At 40.4% G+C, this 24,920-nt stretch overlaps 1 protein-coding gene across 1 annotated transcript; it reads left to right on the top strand.

Moving 5' to 3' along the window:
* The first annotated feature begins 6,097 nt into the window (after window positions 1–6,097).
* Window positions 6,098–23,861, top strand: mms22l (MMS22-like, DNA repair protein). The gene is made up of 25 exons (XM_084384618.1): window positions 6,098–6,173; window positions 6,520–6,717; window positions 6,804–6,929; window positions 7,022–7,074; window positions 7,162–7,249; window positions 8,053–8,230; window positions 9,036–9,129; window positions 9,235–9,365; window positions 9,461–9,574; window positions 9,650–9,826; window positions 9,909–9,971; window positions 10,132–10,251; window positions 11,383–11,618; window positions 13,411–13,920; window positions 18,397–18,584; window positions 18,857–19,007; window positions 19,103–19,233; window positions 20,171–20,310; window positions 20,388–20,544; window positions 20,685–20,854; window positions 21,018–21,229; window positions 21,386–21,552; window positions 23,210–23,306; window positions 23,388–23,555; window positions 23,677–23,861. Exons 2-25 carry the CDS (start codon window positions 6,542–6,544, stop codon window positions 23,750–23,752), a joined length of 3,723 nt encoding a protein of 1,240 aa, XP_084240744.1. The 5' UTR covers window positions 6,098–6,173; window positions 6,520–6,541; the 3' UTR covers window positions 23,753–23,861.
* The last annotated feature ends 1,059 nt before the right edge of the window (window positions 23,862–24,920 follow it).

Genomic DNA, 24,920 nt, shown 5'->3' with positions numbered 1-24,920 from the left:
AGGGAATTTAATGTCAATGACATTTAGCACCAGCCTAAGGCGACAGGTAAAACAGTCCAGTCAGCCATTTCTTTGCGAAAGAGCTCATGGGACTGAAGGGGCGCTGGGATAGAGGATTAATTGAAAATGAATGTAGTTCTACAAACGCACAACCAATTCAGAGCAATCACTCACTGTCATTCCGCACACTGGATGTATGTTTTACCATGTAGACATACAGCAGGTGGAAGATACCATGATACCGAGTGAGCTTACGGTGGTTCATAGGTTATGTTTAATATAGGTGGACGTAACAAACCTGACCTTCAAAACAAGTCAAAACACAAGACCGAGACACGGCAAGGAACTTTGATGGTCAAGACATCTTGTGTCCTCACACCTCATTTGGCGACAGCGAGAAAAGGCGAGGATATCGAAGGGGACATGACTGAGAGGGGAAACAGAGCTCAAGCTGGGCCAGGCAGCAGGCAGGCCAGCAGGACGCCTTCACCCTCCAATAAACTTCAGCTAAAGGTCAAACAGATGAATTATTCATTATTCAAGGTACAGCCAAGGCCAATATTGGCCTTCGTCCTGGATGGCCATTTTAAAGTGTTTTAGATGTGGGGTTAAAAGGGGAACGGCAGCATTGTGCGGTTCGATAGAAACAAGGGAGCATGAATCGGTTTACATGCAAGCCCCAAACTTATAGCACAATAGGCTTTCATTAAAGGCTTTAGGCACCTTTGAAATAATACAAGTGAAAAAGGTGCAAAGGTTTCTTAATAAATATCTGAATTAAAGTGGGCATTGTGGGTCAATGTGTGCATAATGATTGGAGTTTTAAAAATTGATCATGCCCCATGTGGGCCCGTGAGTGTGTGTGCCGCTTGTAAAGGGCTTTTGATCACGTATGAAATATTCAAAAACCCAACTGTAATTTGATGAAGTCAGATATCCTCAAAATGGGAATAGCAGTCAGCACTTTTCACATTTCTGCTTATAAAAGACCCTCAGTAAACGGATTTAGAAAGGGGAGGGGGGAAACTGGGGTCTGGGTTAGGGTAATAAAGGCTGTTTAAAATATGCGCTGACCCGTGAGATGAACTGTAGTCCGTGCTGCACGGCCAAAAGCGATCTCGCGACCGCACATCCCTCCCTCCACTGGCACTTGGTTTCGGTCCCGCGCTGCCCTCCGGCGGCCCAACCGCGCCACTGCAGCAGTGTGTGGGCAACCGGAACAGCACAGCGGACCTCTCCAAACCATGCCCTGCCATTCACAATGGTATCAATTAAGAACTGCTTGTTCTCTTTCTTAAATAGGCTACATACATTTACTGAAGCCTTTCAGCAGTTCAAAAAGACTGATGACTGGTTGAAATGCATTGATTGGTTAAAGGGGGGTGTCACTGCTGGGTCTGAACAAAAAGTAGGCTACACACTTGCAAGAAGCCCCATTGAAATTGAGTCATATTATTTCAAGAAAATATCCTGCTTAAGCTCAATGTTAATGTGACACTTTAACAGGTTTACGCTAAATGGCTGAAAAATAGCCTACATTTGTCACTAATATGGGCCAACTAGACAGGCACGATAAAAACAATTTATTTTTACACCAGGGTTTCTCAAACTGTGTGCATGGAAAATTTCTGAATAGAGAACAAAAATCTAACTGGAAACCTGGCAAGCAATATGATAGGAACAATGAGCATTCATGTTTTGCCCAATAGGTTGAAGCATATTTCCCATTAGTTTTCTCAATATTTTTTAAATCTTCTTTGAGGACTTTTAAACCTTGTAGGGAATGAATTAACAAACAACCATTCGAATAATCAAATAAACAATGATACAAAAAAGTATTGATTCAAATATAAAATAATAAAAGACTGATATGACTGTTATTATGTCACTTAAAACACTCTAAAACACTATAATAATTCGTTGTAGTTACTTTTATAAGTATGTAGAGCCTTTTTTTATAATGTAGACTATTTTCTATTTCCCAGCATGCTTTTTCATGACACTCAAAAGAGAGATAAAATGCTAAAATTAAGTGTTATATAATGTACTGCTTACTTAAACTTTGAATTTCTTAACTTGTAGCTGATTGCCTCAAAAACCCTACTTTACCCTTTCAAACAAATGTACTAAAAGTTAAGAAAGGAAATGGGACAAGAAAGTGCCATAACAAAATAAATATCGCATCATATAAACACGTTGATGATAGGAGCATTTCCGAGGGAAAAACAGCAATCAAACAGGCGTAATTGACTGACAAGCGATATAATACAAAGCGATTTAGACCCAGTGGTATGTGATAAGCTGAAACAATTCAGTCTGAATTGTTTTAGTCTACAGGTTTCAATACTCTGCTCTTGAAAACACTTTCAGTTAACAGGCAACAAAACCAAAACCATGGTTTGAAAAGTGAGAGTCTGTCTGTCCACATGAATATCTGCACTGGGCAAATTCACTTATGAAAATGCTTATGAACTGGAGAGTCCATTTGTGTTTCATGCATATTTCATGTAAAGCCCCGTATAATAAACAGAGGAACAAAGGAGCAAGAGTAACATTCTGAATTGAAAGAGGATGTTTCAGCAAAGTAAAGAGATGAAAGAGCGATATTTGTTAGTAACATGCAGGTATGAATACAAAGGCTAATCAATGGGGAACTTGATGGTGTGTTGGCAGAATTAAATAATGCTAAATATTTGTAACAATATTACTAAAAAAAATAATTATGAGAAAGTAAATTACAGCATGAACAAATATTTGAATTGCTATTTAATAATAGCCTAATTGATTAAGGGTAGGCTTTAAATTTACTTTCAGAATCAAGAAAGTTTACTTAAAAAATATAATTTTATTTTTGGCAAATATTAGATACAATATTATAATACAATGAATCAGTGTTCATTCATGTCAAGTTCAGTGTAAACTTTAACATAAAAATCTAAATGTTAAATAAATGTAAAATGTTTAATTTCACTGAAATGAAAATATCTGATTTTTAAATATAGTAAAACACCAAATAAAATCTGGATTTGACAAAAATATTTTCATGATTTGTTATCACAACTTTTTAGCTTTTGTCAAATCAACTTAGATAATTAATGTGGTTCAGATAACATAATATTTTGAGTTTCTATTTATTAAACCAAACTCATTCATTGTATTAACTCAAATTTTTAATTTCAATTAACTCAAAATGTAGGTAACCAGGTAACTTACTTTTTTAAGTTAAACCAACAATAATTTTTAACAGTGTACAAATGTAATATTGACTATATCCAAAATATCCAAAAAATATTTCACTGTTACACTGTCAACAACAACAGCACATTTTACAAATACATTCCACTTTACAAACTGATCTGAAAGTTTTCCCTAGCTGCAAAGATATGTTAAGTTTCTTTCATACAAACATTACCTGTCCGCCACAGCAGAAAAAACTGAAGTCCATCACCTTAGGTCACTGTTCTCTGACAGAAACGAATAACAACCACCCACACTACCTCTTCCTACACACTCAATCTACAGGTTTCGATGCAAATGTCTTCAGCAATAAGTCACAGTGCTAACGCTAGTTGCTCTTGGCATGCAAACGATGCATTTATCTAACTTTACCTTCACTCGCCATCTGCAGGGCTCAACTATATTCTTTGCACAGAGTTCAGGAAGCAAAGACAAAACATTTTAAATTAAGCTAGAGGAATATTTAGCTCTAGAAATTTTCCTGTCTAATATTATAACAAAGAAATTAATGTTAATACGAATCATTTATGGACTGATTTTGGATTACTCAAATTGTTTGATTGACAACGGATAATACTGTACTGTATTTCTGTCCTTGTGCACTTCAGTACGGATGGACTTTCCCTGCTCCTCAAAATCACCCGGTCAATCTTTCAGTAAAGCCAGGACGTATTCACACTAAGCTGCTCGGCCTGAGGATGTGGGGAAGGAGGGGGCCAGGGGTCTGCCATACAGATGATCCATTCCACAGAGCAAACATCCAGCACAAGGGCTCCAAGGCCTACAGGGACTCTGATAAAGCACCTCCACATTTTTATAGACAAACTACTTATTTTTTTCCCTCATATCGCTTAGAACGACTGATAACTTTATATTTCTCCAAAGTGCTGTGCTGAAAAGGCTGAGGGAAAGGGCCTTTCAGCAGTTTAATTGATCAAGACGAAGCCATGGGGGGGCACCTTCAGATAAAAGAGACGGGAACGTTTTGAAGTACAATGGTGGAATCTTTTTTTTTGGAAGGAACCCAATAAGGAGTAAAATATTACTCATTACTTAAACTCATTGTGGAGCTTTAACTGTATGTCACGTTTAAGGTACGCTTATTGTAGACCTATTAGAGTCAGGGATTTATTCTGTTGAGTAGGCTACTTGTTTTATACTTAACCTTTCATGTTTTTTTGTTGTTGTTGTTTTTTTTTAATGTTGGGGTGTAGCCTATAAGGGATAAACCAGGCAATGAGTAAGTGGGAAAAAAGAGGGGGGCCCTAACTACTCAGGTCAAGTGACTTGGTATGGGGGGGGGGTATTAAAAATAGCAATAAATAAATGTAGCCTAAGTATTTTTATGTCCCTTGCCTTTTATTAGTTAACTAAAAAAATAATAGTTTTTGCACTTCATGAAAAGGTCAAATAACTAGTTTAACATACATTAATTGTTTTAAATAGCCATAAGATGTCCTTCAAGCTGGCATGATTTTTTTGCCTATTTGCATTAATACTTTGTATTTGCCCTTAAACTATTCTATTTTTGACAAGGGCCGTACCTGTTGATAATAATAAGAAATATACATCTGTCTACCTATATGTTCCAACATATAAGCTCATCTCATCTCATCTTTACAAATGCAGTGAGCTCATGCACGCTAATCAGCATATTGCCTGACACGTCCTCTTGCTCTGATTACACAGGAACATCATTTCATTCACAAATTAAGGACGTAAATTATTCAGAGTTAATAGATTGAGACAGACGGCGGCAGCCACTAGGATAACCTAATCACTTTACTAAAAGAAATTGCTACAAAATGGAAGTATCTTGAACATTTTGACTGTCTGAAAATCTGCCAATCTGGAATGCTGTCTAAGTAGGGGCTTGCTAGGTTTTCAGACACAAGCTCTCTTCATATACATTTTTTTTCCGTCTATGCATGCATTAAAAATATGAAAAATGCAAATGACATCCATTTCAGTGTCCTGTTCTAAGACACATGACAAAATCACATCCAGAGAGGGTGGAGAGCGTTATAGTGAGAGCTCTCCTCCCTCTCGGTCAGCGAAAACAATGGTTAGAGTCAACATGACTTTATTTTCTTACCTTCTGTTCTGTCCGTGCGCGCGCTGAGCTGCACAAATCCACGTACGTACGGCAAGACGCAACAATTAGGATAAAATGAAGGGGCAACGAAATCACATCTGTTCCTTTAAAAGTTTTTTTGTTGTCGTATTGTCGTAGGTCTAATGGCTAAAATGTCGGACGACATATGTTGCTTTTACCAAACCATACATACATAGGCTACCGTTACATCCGTATGTAAAACTAGCCGATAAGACCTGAGCGGCGAATAAAAGATTATCAAATCGAGATATCTGCATTCAGATGCGGGGACTGGAAGGATGCTTTTAAATGTATGCATGGTGATGGCCAAAGCTGCAGCCGGCGGAGATAGATCTGCATATGGAAACCAGGATAACCCTGGGTCCAGTTTTACTTAACAGTGACTGTTTTTTAATTAGACTGGAGTAATGTGGGGCAGATCAAGGTACTTAAAATACATATGAATGGATCACGCACGCGACGATTCAAAATTGCCTCTCCTATTTATTTACTGCCAGCGCGGAGCTGTGATTTTAACGACAATAACACATTTCCTGCATGTAATGTCAATATATTGTCGTTGTATTTGTTCCGCGTTCTTTAATACGCTTTCTTACTAACAATGACAAGCACGCGCACAAAAACTTCTCAAGATTTTCAATGCTGTAATATTATTACAGTTACTGACCACGCCCCCGAGAACTTCTGCCCAATCAAAGAGAGGCTTGGATGACCGACACGTCCGTGCGCATGCGCAGTGTTGGTGTGACTGTAGCGCGGGAGAGCATTGATACACTGGGAGGAAGGTCGTTCAGACGTAGTTGTTGTCAACAGTGTTGAAGTAAGTGCTATTACAGAAGTTGTTATATTTGAAATGACTGATATAGTTGTGTCTGTTAAAAAGGATTGGTTTCTCTTTCTATTGACACAATTTCCAGGTCGATTGCTGGCAATTTAGCGGTTCGAAAGATAAGTGTTCACTGCTGAAAATGACAACTTAAAGCAGCCTCAGTTATTTGCTCGTCTTTTCTGGTTCAAGGTTGTCTTACAGCCTGGATTTTTAGGTTTATAAGTTTTATTAAATGGTTGTTTGGTTACATTACTCGGTCTAATTTGTTGTTAAAAGTGGCTTTATCGCATGGAGTAGTTTCATTATTTTCATTGTCTCTATTCAACACTCTTCCCAGTGGTCTGTTCCACCCTGTTGACATGGAGAGTGAATTCTCACAGTCCCTCACCCCACCTGTGTCCCCGTCTGCTCTGGATCATTATGGTGAATCTGCTCCCAGTCAGCCTCCCTGCTTCACCTGTGCTTATGAACCAGGTAGAGAAGAGACAGGACGATTGTCATCAAATGGCTACATCAGCCGAGGAGCCCTAAAGAGGTACGTACTTAGTCCAGATGTTATAATGATGATATAATCTGTGTCAACCTGTTTATTACACTCATATCCTATTTTTCCATGATTAGGTTGGTGTTAAAGCTCGATCCAGCTCCTGCGGATTTTGAGGGGGACACGGTTGATATTTTTGACTTCCCATGGGTGACGGAAACAGCGCTGGTGGAATCTACCAAACTTCTGTTTGGCTTGTTCAGGTAGGACTGCAGGTGTGTTGGCTCTGGAGGATTGCCATGTTGTCTGCTGAAACAGGAAGTCTGCTAATTTGACAATCTGTCTTTCCTTTCAGACAAAAGGTGTTAAAACTGGAGACGCTGGTGCAGTCCAGCTCGCATGATTTCGGTAAGCATCTGGAGACAGAAAATGTGTTGCATTTTGACAATATTTTTGCCTTTGAAATATGAATAAGTATATTTTGACCCTTTTTAGGTCAGGCAAGCAGTCTTCATTATGAGGCGGAGGAACTCAGACAGGAGTGTGTGCTGTTCCTCAGCTATATCAAGGTCTTCATTTACAGGTACACATTTTAGGCCTTGTCCTCACTAATACGTTTTCGTTTGAAAATGCATCTTTTTCTCTCCGTTTTGGCCTTCCGTCCACACTGAGACTGCGTTTTTATTAATGAAAACAAAGCTTTTTGAAAACGCTCTCCAACGTGGATAAATTTGAAAACGCAGTTTTCGCGTTGTAGTGCGGACTGTCAAAATGGAGGTATTTAAAACCGATGATGTAAGTTTAGTCATGTGACGCACTTTGAACCCATAGACATTCATGTTTATACCGGTATTGTGCCTGTTATGTGCTATTCACTTTCACACAGTTGCTAAAATATGTTACTTTGCACACTCTTCACATCACAGTCCTGCAAATATGACAGAAAATTTACTCGCATTTGCTGTCCTGCGGCAATACATGAGAGCAGTTGCGTTTTAGACCAAACATATGGTGACTGAGTGCCACTTTGACGCATCAGTAAATGATGAGATATTTTGCTAAAGAAAATTATCCTACCAGAAGAATTGCGCGATAACTTTATTAGTTATTTTTCCGTCTCTATCATCTCAGTGAGCTTTTGTGAGGGTTTACGCATGCGCAGTATGGTGAAGTTGGCATTTTCAGATGCTTCGGTGTGGATGAGAAACTTTTGGAAAATGTTTGAAAATGCTAGTGTGGACACAGTTTCAAATGTATCCGGATTAATGTAGAAGTGGCCTTAGAGAGCTCAATGTTTTGCTCTGTCAGTGTCAAAATGTGCTGTGGCTTGGTAGTACAAGTGTAATAATATCAGAAATGGGTTTCACGTTGTGTTTTGATCTCCAGGTTTTTGGAGCCCTCACAATCCCTAGATGAAGGTCCTGTTCACCCCTTTAGAGACACGGAGGCTCAACTGCCCTCAGTCTTGGTGGAGGAGCTCTTCAGTATCACGCAGCTTATTGGACGAATCAAAAATCTGCCAGCCAATGTCCAGAGTGCTTTTACAATTCAGCATCAGGGGAAGGTACTGCAGAACATGTGTGTCATTAAATAGCAAGTAGAGCTGTGCAATAATGTAAAATTATACCTTTCAGCCTTTTGATGCTATTTTTCAGAGAAACCATTGTTTGACTGAACAGCCATTGTTGTCAAGGTGATTAAAAATGCAGTAAAATGCAAAAGCAGTTAAATGCATTTAAAAAAAATAAAAAAAATAATCAAAGCACTGTTTGTAGCTAAATGAATCAATACAGGAAGAGTGACATTTGATAATTTTTGCTTATATGAACAAATATAACAGTACATCATACCGGTAATAATAAGCAATATTTACCTATACATAAACTACCATTCAAAAGTTTGGGGTTGGTAATATTTTTTTCATGTTTTTAAAAGAAAAAGGCTCTTTTAGAAGACTGCATTTATTTGATCAAAAATACAATAAAACAGCAATATTGTGAAATAATATTACAGTTTAACTTTTCTATTTTAAAATGTAATTTATTACTGTGATGGCAATGATTGTTTTGTTAAAAGAGAAAATGTTAAAGAATTTCATGGAAATGTAATCAGAAATTAACCAGAACTTCATCAGCATTTTTGCAATTACAATATCTCTGTCGTAATGCTTCATATTCACGCTTTTGGCCTACTTTGGTGGAATTTTGGAAGGTCACTGGCCAAATACAAAGTGCTTTAAAGTGAATACGATACACACTATGTTGGTTCAGTTTAGATCTGCAACAATTATATTTTATCATATTACTCACCATAGTAGCGAAAGAAAGTGGCATAACGGAAATAAACTAACTGTGTCACCCACTTTACAGCTCTTTCCTCCATCTTGGCAATTATTGCATCTGCACCTGGACATCATCTGGTCTGTTCTGGAGATCTTGCACCTGTTGGAGCAAAGGATGATGGGTATGTTGCAATAGCTGAAAATGGGGTGAGGTTGTAAATCACACTTGTGACCCTGAATCTGGGACTGTCATACTAATGAGTGTTGGGTCCTGATGATTATGAAAGGTCAGGTAGTTTACGCGCACCAGTTCGTGAATTTGACAGGCGAGACGCTCACGAACATCAGTCTGTTTGAGGACCAGGTCAACAACCTGCTCTGTGATCTCATTGGTCTGGCCATGAACAAATATAATAAGGTTTGTTTTTTAACAATAACAAACATTGTGGTGTAAAGTTTAGGAGGTAGAATATTTTAGTCTCTCTCTCTCTCTCTCTCTCTCTCTCTCTCTAGGTGAGACCAACAGAGACTCTGAACACTCATCACTATCTCTGCCTCTGCACAAAAGAATTATGGATTCTACTCATGCATTTACTGGAGCACAGGAGCAAAAGCATGCACACTCAGGTTAGCACATACACAATCTCTGCATAGATGGTAGTTTCGTATGATTCTTGATTCTATTTTTACTTTTCAATCCAGTCTTTTTGGAGTTATGTAAATGCCCTGCTGCAGACGGTTCTGAAGGGGACGCCTCCAGGAGACCGTGACCCAGGGCTCCCCATGCACTGTAAAGACCCTGAGGGCTTCTCCTGGTGGCTGCTCACACACCTGGCCCAGATTGGGATGCACAACCGGAATGGCACTGTTCAACAGGAGGTAGATCAACACTAACTAGTGTCACATGGTGAGATGTTATTAATTGTAGATGAACATTATAATGGTAAGTTTGTTGTTTCAGAAACAATTTGAGGATAACTGGAGTTTTGTGATCGGGCTGCTGAAGTCTAGCTGTGATCCAAAGGTGATTACAATAATGTTGCATATTCCTGTGTATTATGTGTTAATTGGTTAATATGCTTGTTTATCTTGTCTGATGTTTATGAGTAGCATTACAGTAGATATTGTTTGTACTGTACACACATGTCTTCTGAAAGGTAAATCTCAATGTGGTTACATTTCAGAAAGCTGCACAGGAAGAGCATATACGAATGGTGGTCCATTGCTGCCTCAGCCTCAGCTTAATGTGGGGCCCAAACGTCAGTGCTGTCACAACACTCTGGGAATATTACAGCAAAAATATAGTGAGTCGTTGCTGCAAGATCACATTCACATTGAAGTATTATTTTAGTTATTGGAAGCATGATGTATAGTGACATCCAAATTTTTTCCAATATTTTCTCTAAATAATTATGTTAAGTTAGTTTAGAATGAAATATAAATGGAAATGGTAATAAAGTTTTCATAATTTAAATAGATTTATTATTTTGTATAATATAATATTATTACTCATTACTGAGATCACATTCACATTTAAATATTATTTCAGTAACATGACATTCATTGAGATCCATAAGTCAGAAGAGTGAATTTTTTTGTGTGAAAATAATAACAATAATAATAATAATAATGTAATTATAATAACATAACAAATAATATAAAAATACAAATAATATAAAAATTTATTATGCTTTTGATATCCATGCTGAATCAGATTTTGCAGAGTAATGGGCTTGAAGAATACATTCAATATAATGAAGAACATTTGATATAGACTTGACTTTAATGCTTCGATTAGATCAGCATATAAAGAGACCCTTCTATACTACTTATAAAGGCCCCAATATACTTCAAGTGAAATTAAAGAACAAACTGATGTGATGTAATTTCGAACAAAATCAGGCCAATCTGGTTCGTTTCAGGGGTGTGAAACAGCTTGCCAAAGCAAACTTTCCAGACAAGTTTGCTCTGGCTAGTAAACCCTTTCGAACTACTATTAGTCTATGGCGCGGAAGTTATACGTAGGTGTGGCTCTGTGGCCCCGCCTCCTTTGACGTGGAAATCATCTCCGGTTCATTCTTTCAAGATAAGTAAATATGAAAGATGTTCACGGGTAAAAAAAAATACACTTGAGAGCTGCTTTATACTTTATATTGAAGTTGTCACTCTAATTTAAAGTTTTTTCTTTAAATGTTTTTTCATGTTTAATACTGTAAAGCTTCTTGATTTTAAGCAGTCTATTGTATAAAGTGGTACATGAATAACCATGGCGTAACTTGACTGGAGTGCCGAATTGCAGAGCATGTTCGCTAATAGTATATTGCTGGGCACATATTTCGAACTTATTTTTATCTCTGTTAATGAAAATTAACTACACCATGAGTATATTGGGGTCTTAATCCAGAACTCTCTCTTCTCTTTTCATGTGCACGCAGAACGGCTCTTTCACTGTGCCTTGGTTAGGTGTGTCGGGGTTGGGCAGTATCAGCAGGACTCCCCTCTGTCTGTTGCAGCAGGCTAAGAGCTGCTGTAGCCCTGCTTCTGTCGGCTCCAGCTCTCACACGCAGCTCTACCGCTCAACCAACTCCTTCCATATCTTTCTGCGTATTCTAGCCCTTCACCTGAGCCAAGAACATGCTGGCGGGGCCCCCTGGAGACAGATTAAGGGCAGGTGAGAATGTGCCTTGGGACTATTTTCAAAGTTTAGATCTTGTCACCTCTGAGTGCTGATCTCAGATTTGTCATCAGTCCGTTTTGCCTGGTGTGGCTCTGGTGAGACGCTGAAACGAACAAAATGTGGATAATAAATTTACTGTCTGGACCGTGCTCAGCCGTGCTGCAACCGCGAAGGCTAATTAGCTAACAAGCATAGCAGTTAATTCACCTTAACGTAGGCATTTGGCTTCCAGCAATGGCTAGGTGGGGGCTGACTTGGCTGGTTCAGGAGCACCTCCTCCTCCTCCTCCTCCTCCCCACACACACACACAAACATACGTGCCACACAGGGAGGTGTGGGCTGTGTGCTGATGGCACTCGGGCTTGGAGCGCGCTCGGTGGGAGGCACGGCGCATGGTGCATTAATGAGATCGGCAGGGAGCGCGTTCAAGCTCGTACTCTGGGAATGAGCAGCATCTGCTCGTGGCAGGCGCAAAAAAAAGCTGTCCGTGATAAACAAACAAACAACCAGACAGACAGGCGAAAAACGCAAACAATATCTCGACAGCCTTCCGTTCGTCTTTGGCTCATTCTCTATCTCGGGTCAGTCTCTAAAAGCTTGCGCCACACTTTCTTGCTCTGCGTCTATGTGTAGCCGGGATGTGGCCCGACTCCCCGCAGCCTTGCGTGATGTGTTTTTGTCCAAACATTAAACGGATGCTCAAAGGCCTGCTTGTAGTGCAGTGTGTTTGTTATGGAACCTGCAGGGTTCTGTTTGGGCCAAACAGTCAACAGTAGAAAGAAGGGGGGAGTGGAGGGTTTCAATATTGATTTCTCCTCCTGTGCTGCAGCAAATTGAGCCACACACGACAGTGCAGCTACCACTGTGTGCCTGAGTGTTTCTGACATTTAACATGGTCTTTTAAAGGCATTTCACCGTGGTGCCCGGAGGATCAAACAACACTCTCTCTCTCTCACACACACACACACACACACACACAAAGCAGCAAACTTGCACACGCTGCTCACAGGCACACAGCTCTCCAGGATAACTGAACGTCTGGAGGAGGTTAGAGATGAGTTGAGTGCTTAGGTTAGAGTGAAAGTGTCGTTATAATGTTTGATCCTGAAAGACCCCAACACCTGTTTCACAGCTTTTTATATGTATGGCAGCATTTGTGTGCTGGAAATATCATTGGAATGGATTAAATATTGATCAGTGAGTCCATAAGGACAATTTTGTATTGTAGACATTGATTTACATTAGGGCAGAGTATAGCCAACTACATATCGCAATACATATTTCACAAAAGTGAAGTCCTGAAAGTCTGGGGCGACTTTGAAAATCTAGTATTCAAAATCTGGAAAATCTGGAATTACACCGGGAAATTAAAATTTGGTTATTTTGATAATATAATTTAGGGAAAAGCTATAAAAATGCCCCACGGTGAGACTATTTTACATTCATTGATATTTTACACCCATTTTTATGCATTGCAAACGTAAAAGTCTTAGTGTAAATGATTCATCCATTCATTGACCTCATAATGCTTGATCAAATTGTCATAACTCGATCTTCTGGTGAAACAACAGAGTTCTCTGGTGACGTATGCCAGACTTCTCAAATAATTTAGTCTGCTACCCCACCTTTTTCTTACAATCAACTGCAAGCTAACATTCAGATCTGCCTCCATTCAAGCAACAATCAATTAACCTTTTTTTCTTTTCTTTTTTGGTAAGATAATTACAAATGTCTATTAGCAGTTTTTATTCCACATCATGACCATGTCTGTCTCGCGTCTCCACAGACTCTACTCAAAGTTCCACCAGAGGCGGATGATGGAGCTCTCTGACACTGGCCTGCTGCACTTCCTGCTGCTTTTCCTGGTCTTGGCGCAGTGTGCAGAGTTGGAGGACGTGGCCAGCCGAGCGTGCGACTTACTCGCTATGCTGCCCGCCGACTCCACTCCCCCGGCCCTGCGTGCGCTGCAATGGAGAGGCCAGCTGGCTCTCGTGCTGCTGTATTTGGAGAAGGGACTGGATGCTGGCGCGTTGGCGGAGCAGTTGGCGGCCTACTTTAGCCAAGCGGCCCGCGAGTTCTACCTGAAGACCACCGAGCCTTCTCGCAAGCTAGCTCTCTGGACGCCACTTAGCTCGTACCTAGAGGGGGTGAGCGAGGTGTTCGAGACGAGTTCTAATCTTACGCTGTCAGAGGAGAGGCTTCTGAACGAGGGCTTTGGACTGTTGCTGCCCGCCTGCCGCCAGTCAGAGCTCAGCTCTGCTTTGGGCTTCCTGCAGACAGTGCTGGCGCAATTACGGTGAGAGTACACACATGTAAAGATATGGCAGTTCCTCGAACACACAAACACATAGTGATCCCAGAAGCTTATACATATGGCACCCTGGCCCCCGTGCAGCTCAAATCTCTCCCCTGCATCCCTTGTATGTTGACAATGGCTTGATTGTGCAGTAGTTACAACACAGCGTGGAGATAAGCTTATCCATTGTGCACAGAGCCCCTGTAAGCATCTCTAGGGGCCTGTGGCACCCAGGTCAGCCGGTATAGGTGCTGGAAGAGAGCTGTGTTGAGTTTCAGCCCATGGGTCCGGTCCTGGATGGAGACGGCCGAGTGTGGGCAGAGCTGAAGGGAGGGACGAGTTCATGGCAGGGACATCGGTGTGCCTTACACGGCTAACACGGTCAGAGGTGGCTAGGGTGCGATCAAGTAAGGTGTCCGTGTTTGATAGCGTGCGCACACACAGTCCTCCAAGGTAAAGAATCTAACTCTGAATCACTTAAACACAGCTAATTCCCACAATTCTGAGGCAGGGTCTCAGGGTGGGGGGCAACTCATTTGCACATTAATGGGCGATAAAACTTTTTTTCCCGAACGGGCTCACGTTAGCAGTGGCACTAAGATCCCACTGACCCAGTTTAAAGGGACGGGGCGCTCTTCAACGTGTCCTCACAAATTACTCTTAATTTCACTGTGGTTCTGTTGTATCGCTTTTATTAATGCGTTTTCACTGACACAATTAATGTGTTATTATGTGGTCTGGTAAATTAAACCTTGTCTTCATTACGGCTGTTAAGTTGGAGGTGGCATGTGCAAGCCTTACGTGAATTAGCCAGCATGCGGCTACAGGGCGATGTAAGCCAGACTGTAACTGACGGATGATTCACGCAGATAACACAGGCCAGGCTCTAGTCACGCTCTAATTCTCCTCATTGCATTCCCTGCCACGATCCTCTGTGTGTGTGGGCAGTGAGATCGCAATGGTGACCCCTGCAGCACGGTGGCGCCTTTGCCAAGTGACTAATCGAGTTCTAGTCAATCGATTAATCTGGTTCCTTCCCACTGCGCTTTCAACCGTGCGCCCCATCTCCCCTTAGGAAAACAGAGAGCGTGGTGACACTGAGGCCAAGAAAGGGAGGTGGTTAGCATTATCTCTGTTTTTCTCTATTTCTGTTCAACGCAGCAGGGGCTGTTTGTCAAACTCATTTAAGAACCCAAACCAGTTTTGACTTGCCTTAAAATAGAGTTAAGTTACATCACAGCTGTGAACTATGATTTGCTACTTGCTAGTCAGTTGCAGTTGGTATTAGTGGGCCAGACTTTTGTGTGGATAAACATTTGTGTAGTGCAACATGACTCGTCTGCGTTTTTGATTTGGTTTCTAGGAAGAGAATGACATTTTAAATGATTTTTGTCTATGTTTAGGAGTACATTTGCACAAGGGTTTTCAGAGAAAGTTGTAAATAGTGAAAAAAAAATGAAGTGCATCTGAGATGGCCTCAAAGCTAACACACAACTTGAATTTTGATTTCAAGAGATCTTTGAATGCTACGTTGGAAACTTAGCTATGATTAATTTTGCTTAAATTACATTAATTGTACAGAAATGTTCTCTAGACTCTAGAGCCTTACTGATGGGAATTTCGGTTGCTGTACTTACAGTGTACTTACCTAAGAAAGTACAGTTTAAAAGTCCCCCTGTTGTGAAAATCAAGTTTTTAATGTCTATGTGGTGTTTTTAATATGGCAAACCATGTGCAAATTAATAAGTCATACCATTGTTGAGTATTTTCTCTTTAAAACTGCAGTGATCTAAAGATAGTTTAAAAAACGCGGTTTGAAATCGCTGGTGTTTCGAACGTCACAAACTACCTTGTAACCAATCACGTACATGCCAGTGGGCTTTAGCATATCATTAACTATGACCGCTTTGAAGAAGCTAGGTTATCCTGGTATATTTTTCTGTTGATATGAAAAATCGGGTAGATTTAGCAGTATAGTGTGTGTGATGAAATATATGCCTTTCTCCTCTGACGTTCTGAGCTGTTCAAAGCATTTCTAAGGATACTGATTGTTAGAAGGCATCTGTCTGACTCTGAGATGGTGAACGAACGGGAACATGGTTTGTGTAACATTAGCAACACATTAATAGGTAGTCATGCAAAAGGCTAATCATATTAATTACCGTTATTTCCGACGCTGTAAAGAAGAGCGATACCATTGTGCAGCATTTACCCATGCGTTTACCTCAGTAAGTTGAGCGAGTGGATCTCTGAGCAGGAGTGAGTGGAGGTGGGGCTAATTTGAATATTCATGAGTCCGCATATATTAAATGATGCAAGAGTGTAAAGTTATATTTAAAAAAAATAATAATAATAAATTCAATATGTCATTTTGGTGATCAAAGATGAATTTTAAGGGAGAAAATTATTGACTACAGGGGGAGCTTGTGTTGGCGTATTTACTATTGAAATGGAAAGCTAAATGTTTTCATCTGCTTTAGGTAGCACACTAGCATATAGATTAGCCTTAAAGCTTATAGACATAGATTAAAAGCCACAAAACTTTGATTCTAATTTCATGGGGTCCACCCCCACCCCACTCTAGTATACCTACTTACTATTTTGAAAGGCATATTAGACGATACTATAACATATGCATGGTCAGAAATAAGTACTATTGCTTAATGTCACAGTGAAGGACGTGGTCCTCCATCAACGTGGGGTGTGTGTTGAGCGATACCGAGATATCAGAGCTTACGCACTGTGTCAGATGGCGTGCTCATGATGCTTATCTGAGTGTGTGATTCTGTGTGTCAGTTTACACGAGGGTGCCCGGCATGATCGTGTAAGTCTGTGTGTATGTTCCAGAGGTGTGTGTTCAAAATCTGTGCCGCAGTCCAGGGAGAGATTAAACGAGTGTTCAGATGGTATGGGGTGTGTGCGTGTAAGATGCCTCGGTGAGAGGATTAAGTGGGGTCTCTGACGATGTCTTGTACAATGAGGGTTGATGGGTGTGAAAGGCCCATTCCGCCGCGGTAACGAAGCTAATGAATTCACTCTCTAATCGATTGTCTCAGCTCTCTGTGGATTAGATGCAACCTTGCTGGAAGGCGCAAAGGTGTGTGCATGTGCGCGCACACGTGACGCTCACCCCGGCCCTTTCCTGGCGCTCTCACTTTCATCGCTGAGAATGACAGGACAGGAGGATCATCTCCAGTCTAAATGAGATTACAGCCCCTTCAGCTGCTTATCTGAGCTAATGCCAGCCGCTGCAGAGCCAGACTCGTGCTCTCAGCCTTCCATTCAGACCCAACCTCACAGCTACCGCCAGGCCACGGAGGAACCACTTGCCCCACACCAGCGCACACCATCTAATCCCTCTGTCCAGAGAGATGAGGAGAATTTGTAGAGAAAGAGAGGGCAGAGGGGGACGAAGATAATACAGACAGTGAGAAAGGCAGCAGTCAAATGTAAGAAGGCTGTAATAAGGATGAATCTGGAAAGATGAGATGGGGGAATAAAACGGAAGAACTTTTGTGAGGTTGACTGAATTTAAGAAGAGAGGGGCAATTATTTTCAAGCTCTTAATGCTTGTTTTTAGTCTGCAAAAAAAGTTAATGACACTACTATAAATTTCAAACTTGATTCAAATCTGGCGACCTGTCGTCAAGTGTGTGCACTGTCCTGATTATGGGGGGAAAATGGAAATGGCAATGAGACAAAACATCAAACTGCTCCTCGCATCTGTTCAACCATCTAATTTCTTTTTATTTTTAAGCTCCTTTTCTTCTTTTGAACTTAAAAGCTGTTGCAAACCCTTCTTCCATGTTGTTTGTTGACATGTCATCAAGCATTTTTTTTAAGTTTTTGTAAGAAGAAGTTTGGTGTTTGAAACCAAGGTCAAGAACAGTACAGTGTCCAGACTTACTGTTTTGGAAGGCATATTAGCCATTCAACTATTATATATTATCAACTTAATTATTATTCTATATATTTTTTTTTTTTTTACATATTATATTTGTATAATGTGTAATAGTATTTTAAATAATTATATATAAAAAAAAAAAACAGTGAAAGTCAAATGTGAAGGCCAAGTATGACAAACCATACTTGGAATTTGTTCTCTGCATTTAACCCTTCAAAGTTAGTGGCACACATAAGGAGTAGTAAGTAGTGAACACACACACACACACTGCAAATTCAGCTTTTCCATTAAAATATAAAACCGTTCATTTAAATTGGGTTAATATTTCACAATATATTTTTATCAAATAAAAGCAGTCTTGGTGAGCATAAGAACCTTCTTTCAGAAACATAAAAAAATGTATATAGCTGCTGTCAATTTATTATAAATCACTATTCAAGGTTTTCAGCACCCAATCTTTTTGTTTCTGGCGGAATTGGTAGCACAAAGGGCTCACCAACACTACAGCCGAGAAACTGCAAGTCTTGAAGTGTGCGCTTGGCATTAATCTGTTCCTCTGTTTTTCTTTTTAGGAGAGTTCACCAGCACTGTGGCCAGCCGTCTCACTCCGTAGACTCTCCCGGTTGGGCTCTTCTCCCCAGCGTGGCTAAAGAGCGCCACCAAGCGGTGGCAGCTGCACTCTGGTCCCACTTCTTCCCCTTCCTGTGCAGCATGAGGCTTTCCCAGACCCCCCCGCCACAGCTCGCGGACGCCGCAGCAGGTCAGGGAAACGGAGAAAATGAACTCTTGTTCTCTCAGGGGCTCTCTTTGCATGGCTGCCTTTTCTCTGTGGGCTATGCTCTAAAAGAGCTGAATAGAAGGGAACTGTGTGCATGTGCAGCTGTTCTGATGCACACATCCACAACAACTCATCAGTGTGATGTTTTTGTTTTTGGTGGGTGGGGGTCTTTCTTGTTCGAGAAGTACAGCTCTTTTTAAGGGTAGAAATGTGGGAATGAATGTGTAAAAGCTAATAGTATTTGATGTTTTTAGGCTTCACACTTTTGGGATTAGACATGCCTGGCTCTGCCCCTCAAAACCTACAACCCCACCCCATCCAGTCCATTATGCAGAGCTTCGGCTGGGATGAGATGCTTCACCCCCTGCTGGTTACCCACTATCTAAATCATCTGCTGCAAAATGGGTGAGTGTCTTTTCTCCATTTACTCTTTTTTTTCCTGTGTGTAGTTAGACTGGCTCTACTGTGAGAGTGAGCTCAACTCTTCTTCTCTCTCACAGAGAGATGGTCAGTTGGGTTAGCTCTGGGCCAGGCTCAGGTTCAGCCCAGGCTTTGTGTGTGCGTTCCTGGATCCGGTGTGTTCTACAACAGTACCTCCATAAAAGCCCAGATGCCCCAGATACAAGAGCAGGTACAAAGATCTCATCAAGTCATTCCGGGCATGATATGGCATGTGGTTAAAGAGATCACTCATGTAAAAATGAAACTGTAAAAACTGTCATTTTTACTCAACGTCATGTCATTCTGAACCTGTATGACTTTCTGGTTTTGGTTTTGTTAAAAACAACCTGATGTATAATAAATTTGAACAGTTAAATTGTGGCTATCCTGCACTTAAACTGAAAGTCAGCGGACATATTTGCAACACCTAGAGGCAGCTATTTTAAGCATGCAAGACCAACTCCTATCTACTTGAATGGGGAAATACTGAACACATTTAAATAACATCTTTTAATTCAGCAACACAACCTGACATGTTCCCATAAATGTTTTTTTTACACCCACATAGTGAATAAACAGCATATATTTCAGATCCAGCCAATGCGCAGTTCTGTGCGTCTCAGGACACTGTTTCTATGGGAACCAGAGCATCTAACAGCAGCTGCAATGATATGATGGCTTCAACAATTGTCGATTACCAATTTTTCCCATTCATAGTAATAAGAGTGAACCCTCGTGGTGTGTTTATACAGTATTTTCTTCAGTCCGGTAGCGGTTCTCTTGATGTAAAAGATGTATTTCCTTCTGGACTGTATGGCACACAAGAGCAATGGCAGCCGACACGATTTTACCGTTAAAATTCCTTAAATACCAGGATGTTTTGCACCAACACCGTCTGGAACACAAACGATCAGTAAAGTTAGTCACAATATACTGCGATCAAATTGACCCAACACAAAAAAAAAACACCATACAGGTTCAGAATGGCACGAGTAATAAATATAACGAAAATTACTTTTTTGTGTGAATTAACCCTTCAACCACAAGTCACTCACAAATGGTAGCGAACCGGTATTCTTAATATGATTTGGGTGTCAGAGCGAGCAGCTGTGGTATCGTGTGTACAGGCAGAAGTCTGGATGAACAGCTGGCCGAGTTAACTAGACAGGTCCTACGACTTCCAGAAGTGGAGTCTGTGCTGCAGAGAGCAGGCCTACATCCTGGTGCTATCAAAGATCCCAAACCTGCAATGGCTGTGTTCATCAAGGTACACACACTCAAACCAGATGCTCTAATATATAAGCCATACTGTATTGCCAACACTGTGCATTTGTGCTTTACTAGGCTGTAGGTCGATCATACTGTGAGCTCCAGATCCTCTCTGAGCGTTCTTCAATGGTGTCTCGAGCACTGGAGTATGTGGGAGACATCCTCAAATACATCAAGCCTTACCTGCTGAACAAGAGCCGAGAGGGTCTACAGCTGGCATACTGGACCGTAGGTCTGTAGTGTACTCTATCTCTTCTTGTTAAATGTAATTTTTTTTGCTTGTAAATTAATCTTATTACTGAAGTAAAATGGGTTGCGAACAGCACTTCATGTTTGTTTACTCTGTTTATGGTGGTTTTGTGCATTTTTCAGGCTGCTTGGTTAAGCATTGGAGTCAGCTGTTGGCCACCTCCAAAGCCCAGCAATTGCTCTTTCGCATTGTAGATGTGCTCTTACTGCCCCACGCTCTCCTCCAGCAGGACAGTGGCGCGCACACTCAAATGCTGTCGGCCCTCAAAGACAGCCTGCCTCTGTTCCTGCAGGTTAACGCACCTCCTTCACATACTGTGCAAATCCAATTTGTACTCTGTGTTTAGACTGCTGAAACTATATCCTATATCCAAAGGTCATTGTTGATTTCAGGATTGTAGAACATGTGTGAATTCCCTGACTTTGTCATAACTAAGATTTTATCTGCATCTTCAGGGTTTGTCCATGTCAGTGAGTGTGTCCCATTCTCAGGGGGCGTACCTAAAGCAGCAGCTGCACCGTGTCATTTCCCAGTACCTGAGCCGCTTCCTCCCAGCCACGCCCTCTACTGGAGCGGTGGTCAATCATCCTGTCCTGCTGGCAGCCTGCGAATCAACAGCCACCCAGCAGGGGGAAAGACTCAGAAGGAGCATTCTGCACGTGCTGAAGTAGAAGTCTTTTCTCTGTTGATTTCATATTTATACCAAATTAAACCACAATAAGTAAATCCTATGTAGCTTCTCACATAGTCTTGAGTATAAAAGAAGTCCAACCTTTCAGGAATAGCTGTTATAATGAATACAATTTTCTGTCTGTCTCTGCAGAGAAAACTTCCTCCAGTTTAAAGGTGTCGCTCCTCCCCCTCGACTCGCTGCCGTTCTCTCTTTCCTGTTGGAGCTCCTGAAAAGGAACAGTGACCGAGATCCTTCCTTACTCACGATACCGCTTCCTTTGGTGCTACGCTCACTGATGCTGGTCAATGAGCCACAAGGTTGGCAGGAAAAACCATATAAAGGCCCATTGACACCAATAACCATAGTATTTTCACATGTGCTGGAGTCATGTTCTGTCAACATAACTGCACCATTTTGTTTTTAGTCATTGTCTGTTAATGTTTTTTTGTTCATCAGCTGAAAAAATTGCTCTGAACGTAATTGAAAAAGGATATAGTTCATCTGTTATCGTTATTTAATACCGGTGTGGTGCATGAGTGGAGCGTTTGCATGGGCCGTGAGCAACTGAGCCTAGTGAATGTGTATAGAGAGGAATATTGAGCAGAGCGTCACAACACACAGTGATAATGGCTAGAGCGAGAGAAAAACTTGAACACTGAAAGCACTGAACACTGAGGGGTGGGACTGCATATATTTTCAGCTCATATTTTTGGCGTTTTTCTTTTCGACCAATAACCGAAAATGCCATTTTCAGCTGATAATTTTCAGCAGCTGAAATTTCGGTGCATCCCTACTTTCGTGTCACATGATCCTTCAGAAATCATTCTAATATGCTGATTTAGTGCTCAAGAAACATTTCTTATCATCAATGTTGAAAACAGTTGGGCTGCTTAAAGGGATAGTTCACCCAAAAATAAAAAATCTGTCATCATTTACTCACCCTCATGTCGTTCCTTACACTTAAGACTTTCGTTCATCTACAGAACACAAATGTAAATATTTTTAATGAAATCTGAGAGCTTTCTGTCCCTCTATTAACAGCCACACAACTACCACTTTGACGCTTCAAAAAGTTCCTAAAGAGATTGTAAAACTAATTCATATGAATTGAGCGGTTTAGTCCAAATTTTCTGAAGAGACACAATAACTTTATACGATGAACAGATTGAATTTAGGCTTTTATTCACATACAAACTTTCATCAACTCACACATAGAAGCTCAAGCATGTTAGCTTGACGTGATATTGAGGTTCATTCTTGTGTGTTACACAGCACGCTTGAACTTCCGCAAGAACCAGTGAGGTTTGTTGAGCAAGTTTGGTTGAGTTTCTATTTATGTTCGCTGTTTAATGTTTATATGTGAATAAAAGCCTAAATTCAATCTGTTCCATCATATAAAGTGATTGTGTCTCTTCAGAAAATTTGGACTAAACCGCTCAATTCATATGGATTAGTTTTACAATCTCTTTATGAACTTTTTGAAGCGTCAGAGGACAGAAATCTCTGATTTCATTAAAGATATATTCATTCGTGTTCTGAAGATGAATGAAAGTCGTACGGGTTTGGAACGACATGAGGGTGAGTAATTAATAACAGAATTTTCATTTCTGGGTGAACTAACCCTTTGATAGATTTGTGGAAATCTTTGATGAATAGAAAGTTCAAGAGAACATAATTTATTTGAAATCGAAATCGATCAAGTTCATATCAGACTTTTTGCATCAAATTGATCCAAGTTGACACCATAGATCAGTTTAATGCAAGAAGTCAGATAGCACTCACACATAAGCATTGCCTGAACCTTATTTTACCACAACATTAATAAAACAAGCAAGCATCGAGTCATCGCTAAAACATTGTAACTCATCGATTAGAGAGATCATCTTTGAAAAAGACCTCCTAACTGCTGCTAAAATTTTTAATGGAATATATCTCATTGTTTTCATTTAATCAGATCCCTGTTGTTTCTTTCAGTAAAGCGGCTGAGCACAGAGATCACGCAGCTTATTGTTGAGAGGTGCACCGCTGCAGTAGGAGAGCAACCATGTGAACACATCACTACTATTCTACGGTAAGGTAGCCACGTTACTCAGTGCTGCTTTAGAGACTGTTCTCTCACTCTGACTTACCTTTTCTTTTTTTTCTTTCCCAGGGCTTTCATGGAAGAGAATGAAGGCGTATACGACCAGCAGGTGTATAATGTTTTAGAAGTTTTAGCCGTCCTTCACCCCTCCACAGTGACGGCTCTTATTCCCTTTCTGTCACTGAGCCTTAGAAAGACAGAGTGCAAGAGAGGTCTGGGAAAGAATACCTCACTCAGGTAAGGCAAAAGTAACTACATGTCAGCTGAGAACTGAGAAGAAACCTAATGCTAAAGCCAGTGCTATCCATTCCCATTTGCTTTTTTCCTACTTAAAAAAAAATCTCTCTTACTGTTTTAGGAATGGCTATAGGAGGTTGTTGGCCCTGCTTGGAGACAGTGGGCAGGCTGAGATGATTAGTTTAGAAGAAGACTGACTTCAGTGCATGCATCAACTCTCAATCCTCTGATGTAAACTGTGTACATGATGTAGACTTGATAGTGGATTCATGTGTGGATATTGTGAATAAACTTTGTTTGAATACCCTTGTGTTCTGTGCTTTGCTATCAGACTGTGAGATGTCATATGGTCTACCGTTATCAAACAGCACTTCTGGACAGTGCACTTTTCTGACAACTGAACAGACTAATAATCAAAATCAGTCATGAAACCACAAATATGACACCTATGGCTCCCTCAATCACCTCGACACAAAACCTTTCCTTTAACTATTTATACTGTTGGCAATCTCCATGCCTAGAGCCTCTCATTACTCTCTACCCTTATTTTTCCTCCCCTCTCCTCCATCCCAATCATTCCTTCCATTTCCATCTCGGCTCGCTCGCACCTTGCCCCGCAATGTGGCACAGGCATCCCACTTCATTAGAGCAGAGCCATCAAATGAGCAGTGTTGTCTCTCTCACCCAGTCACTGTGTATCTCCATCACATCGCTCTTTCATTCTCTGAGCTAATCAGAGTAACTATTTTATGGTTTAACAGTTATTAGATAAGTTCCACCACCTAAGATGACCAAATAGAATAATAATTATTGTATGGTGACAAATTAGCACTGTTCCAAAATTTAGGGAGCTAACTGAACAAAATAAGTAGGGCCTACATTTTTTCTCCCCGACCATATTTTATGAATTTCTCCAATAAATTTTGGAGAAAAGGTTAAAATTATAGTGTCACAGAATTTTTTTAAAGTGAAATACTTTATATATTATAAAATGGATTTTAAAATATTAGTCATAGAAAAAAAAAAATTATATAACAAACATCCTTACCCAGTAATCAGTATTTGGGTAACGCATTACAAATCAGAGTTCTTTTTCAACTATAAAAGTAACGCAATATTTAAAAATTTACATGGAAATATCTGAGTTACTTTTTCAAACAAGTAACACAAGTTACTGTTTTTCCCTTTATTGCCTGAAACTTTTTCTGTCCCCATGTTGAGAACTTGGAAATAAGTGTAGAGTGCAGTTGTGTCATGATGGTTGTAGGTCTGTCAATGTGAATATTATGCAAACTTACAATAATTAAATGTTAAATTACACAAAAATACTTTATGTATTTAATCTCACTTTATTAACCAATTCAA

The sequence above is a fragment of the Rutilus rutilus genome (assembly GCF_951802725.1).
Source record: "Rutilus rutilus genome assembly, chromosome: 17".
Classification (NCBI taxonomy): Eukaryota; Metazoa; Chordata; class Actinopteri; order Cypriniformes; family Leuciscidae; genus Rutilus; species Rutilus rutilus.
Note: the sequence above shows the minus strand (reverse complement) of the source record. Positions and strands in the feature narration are given on the sequence as shown.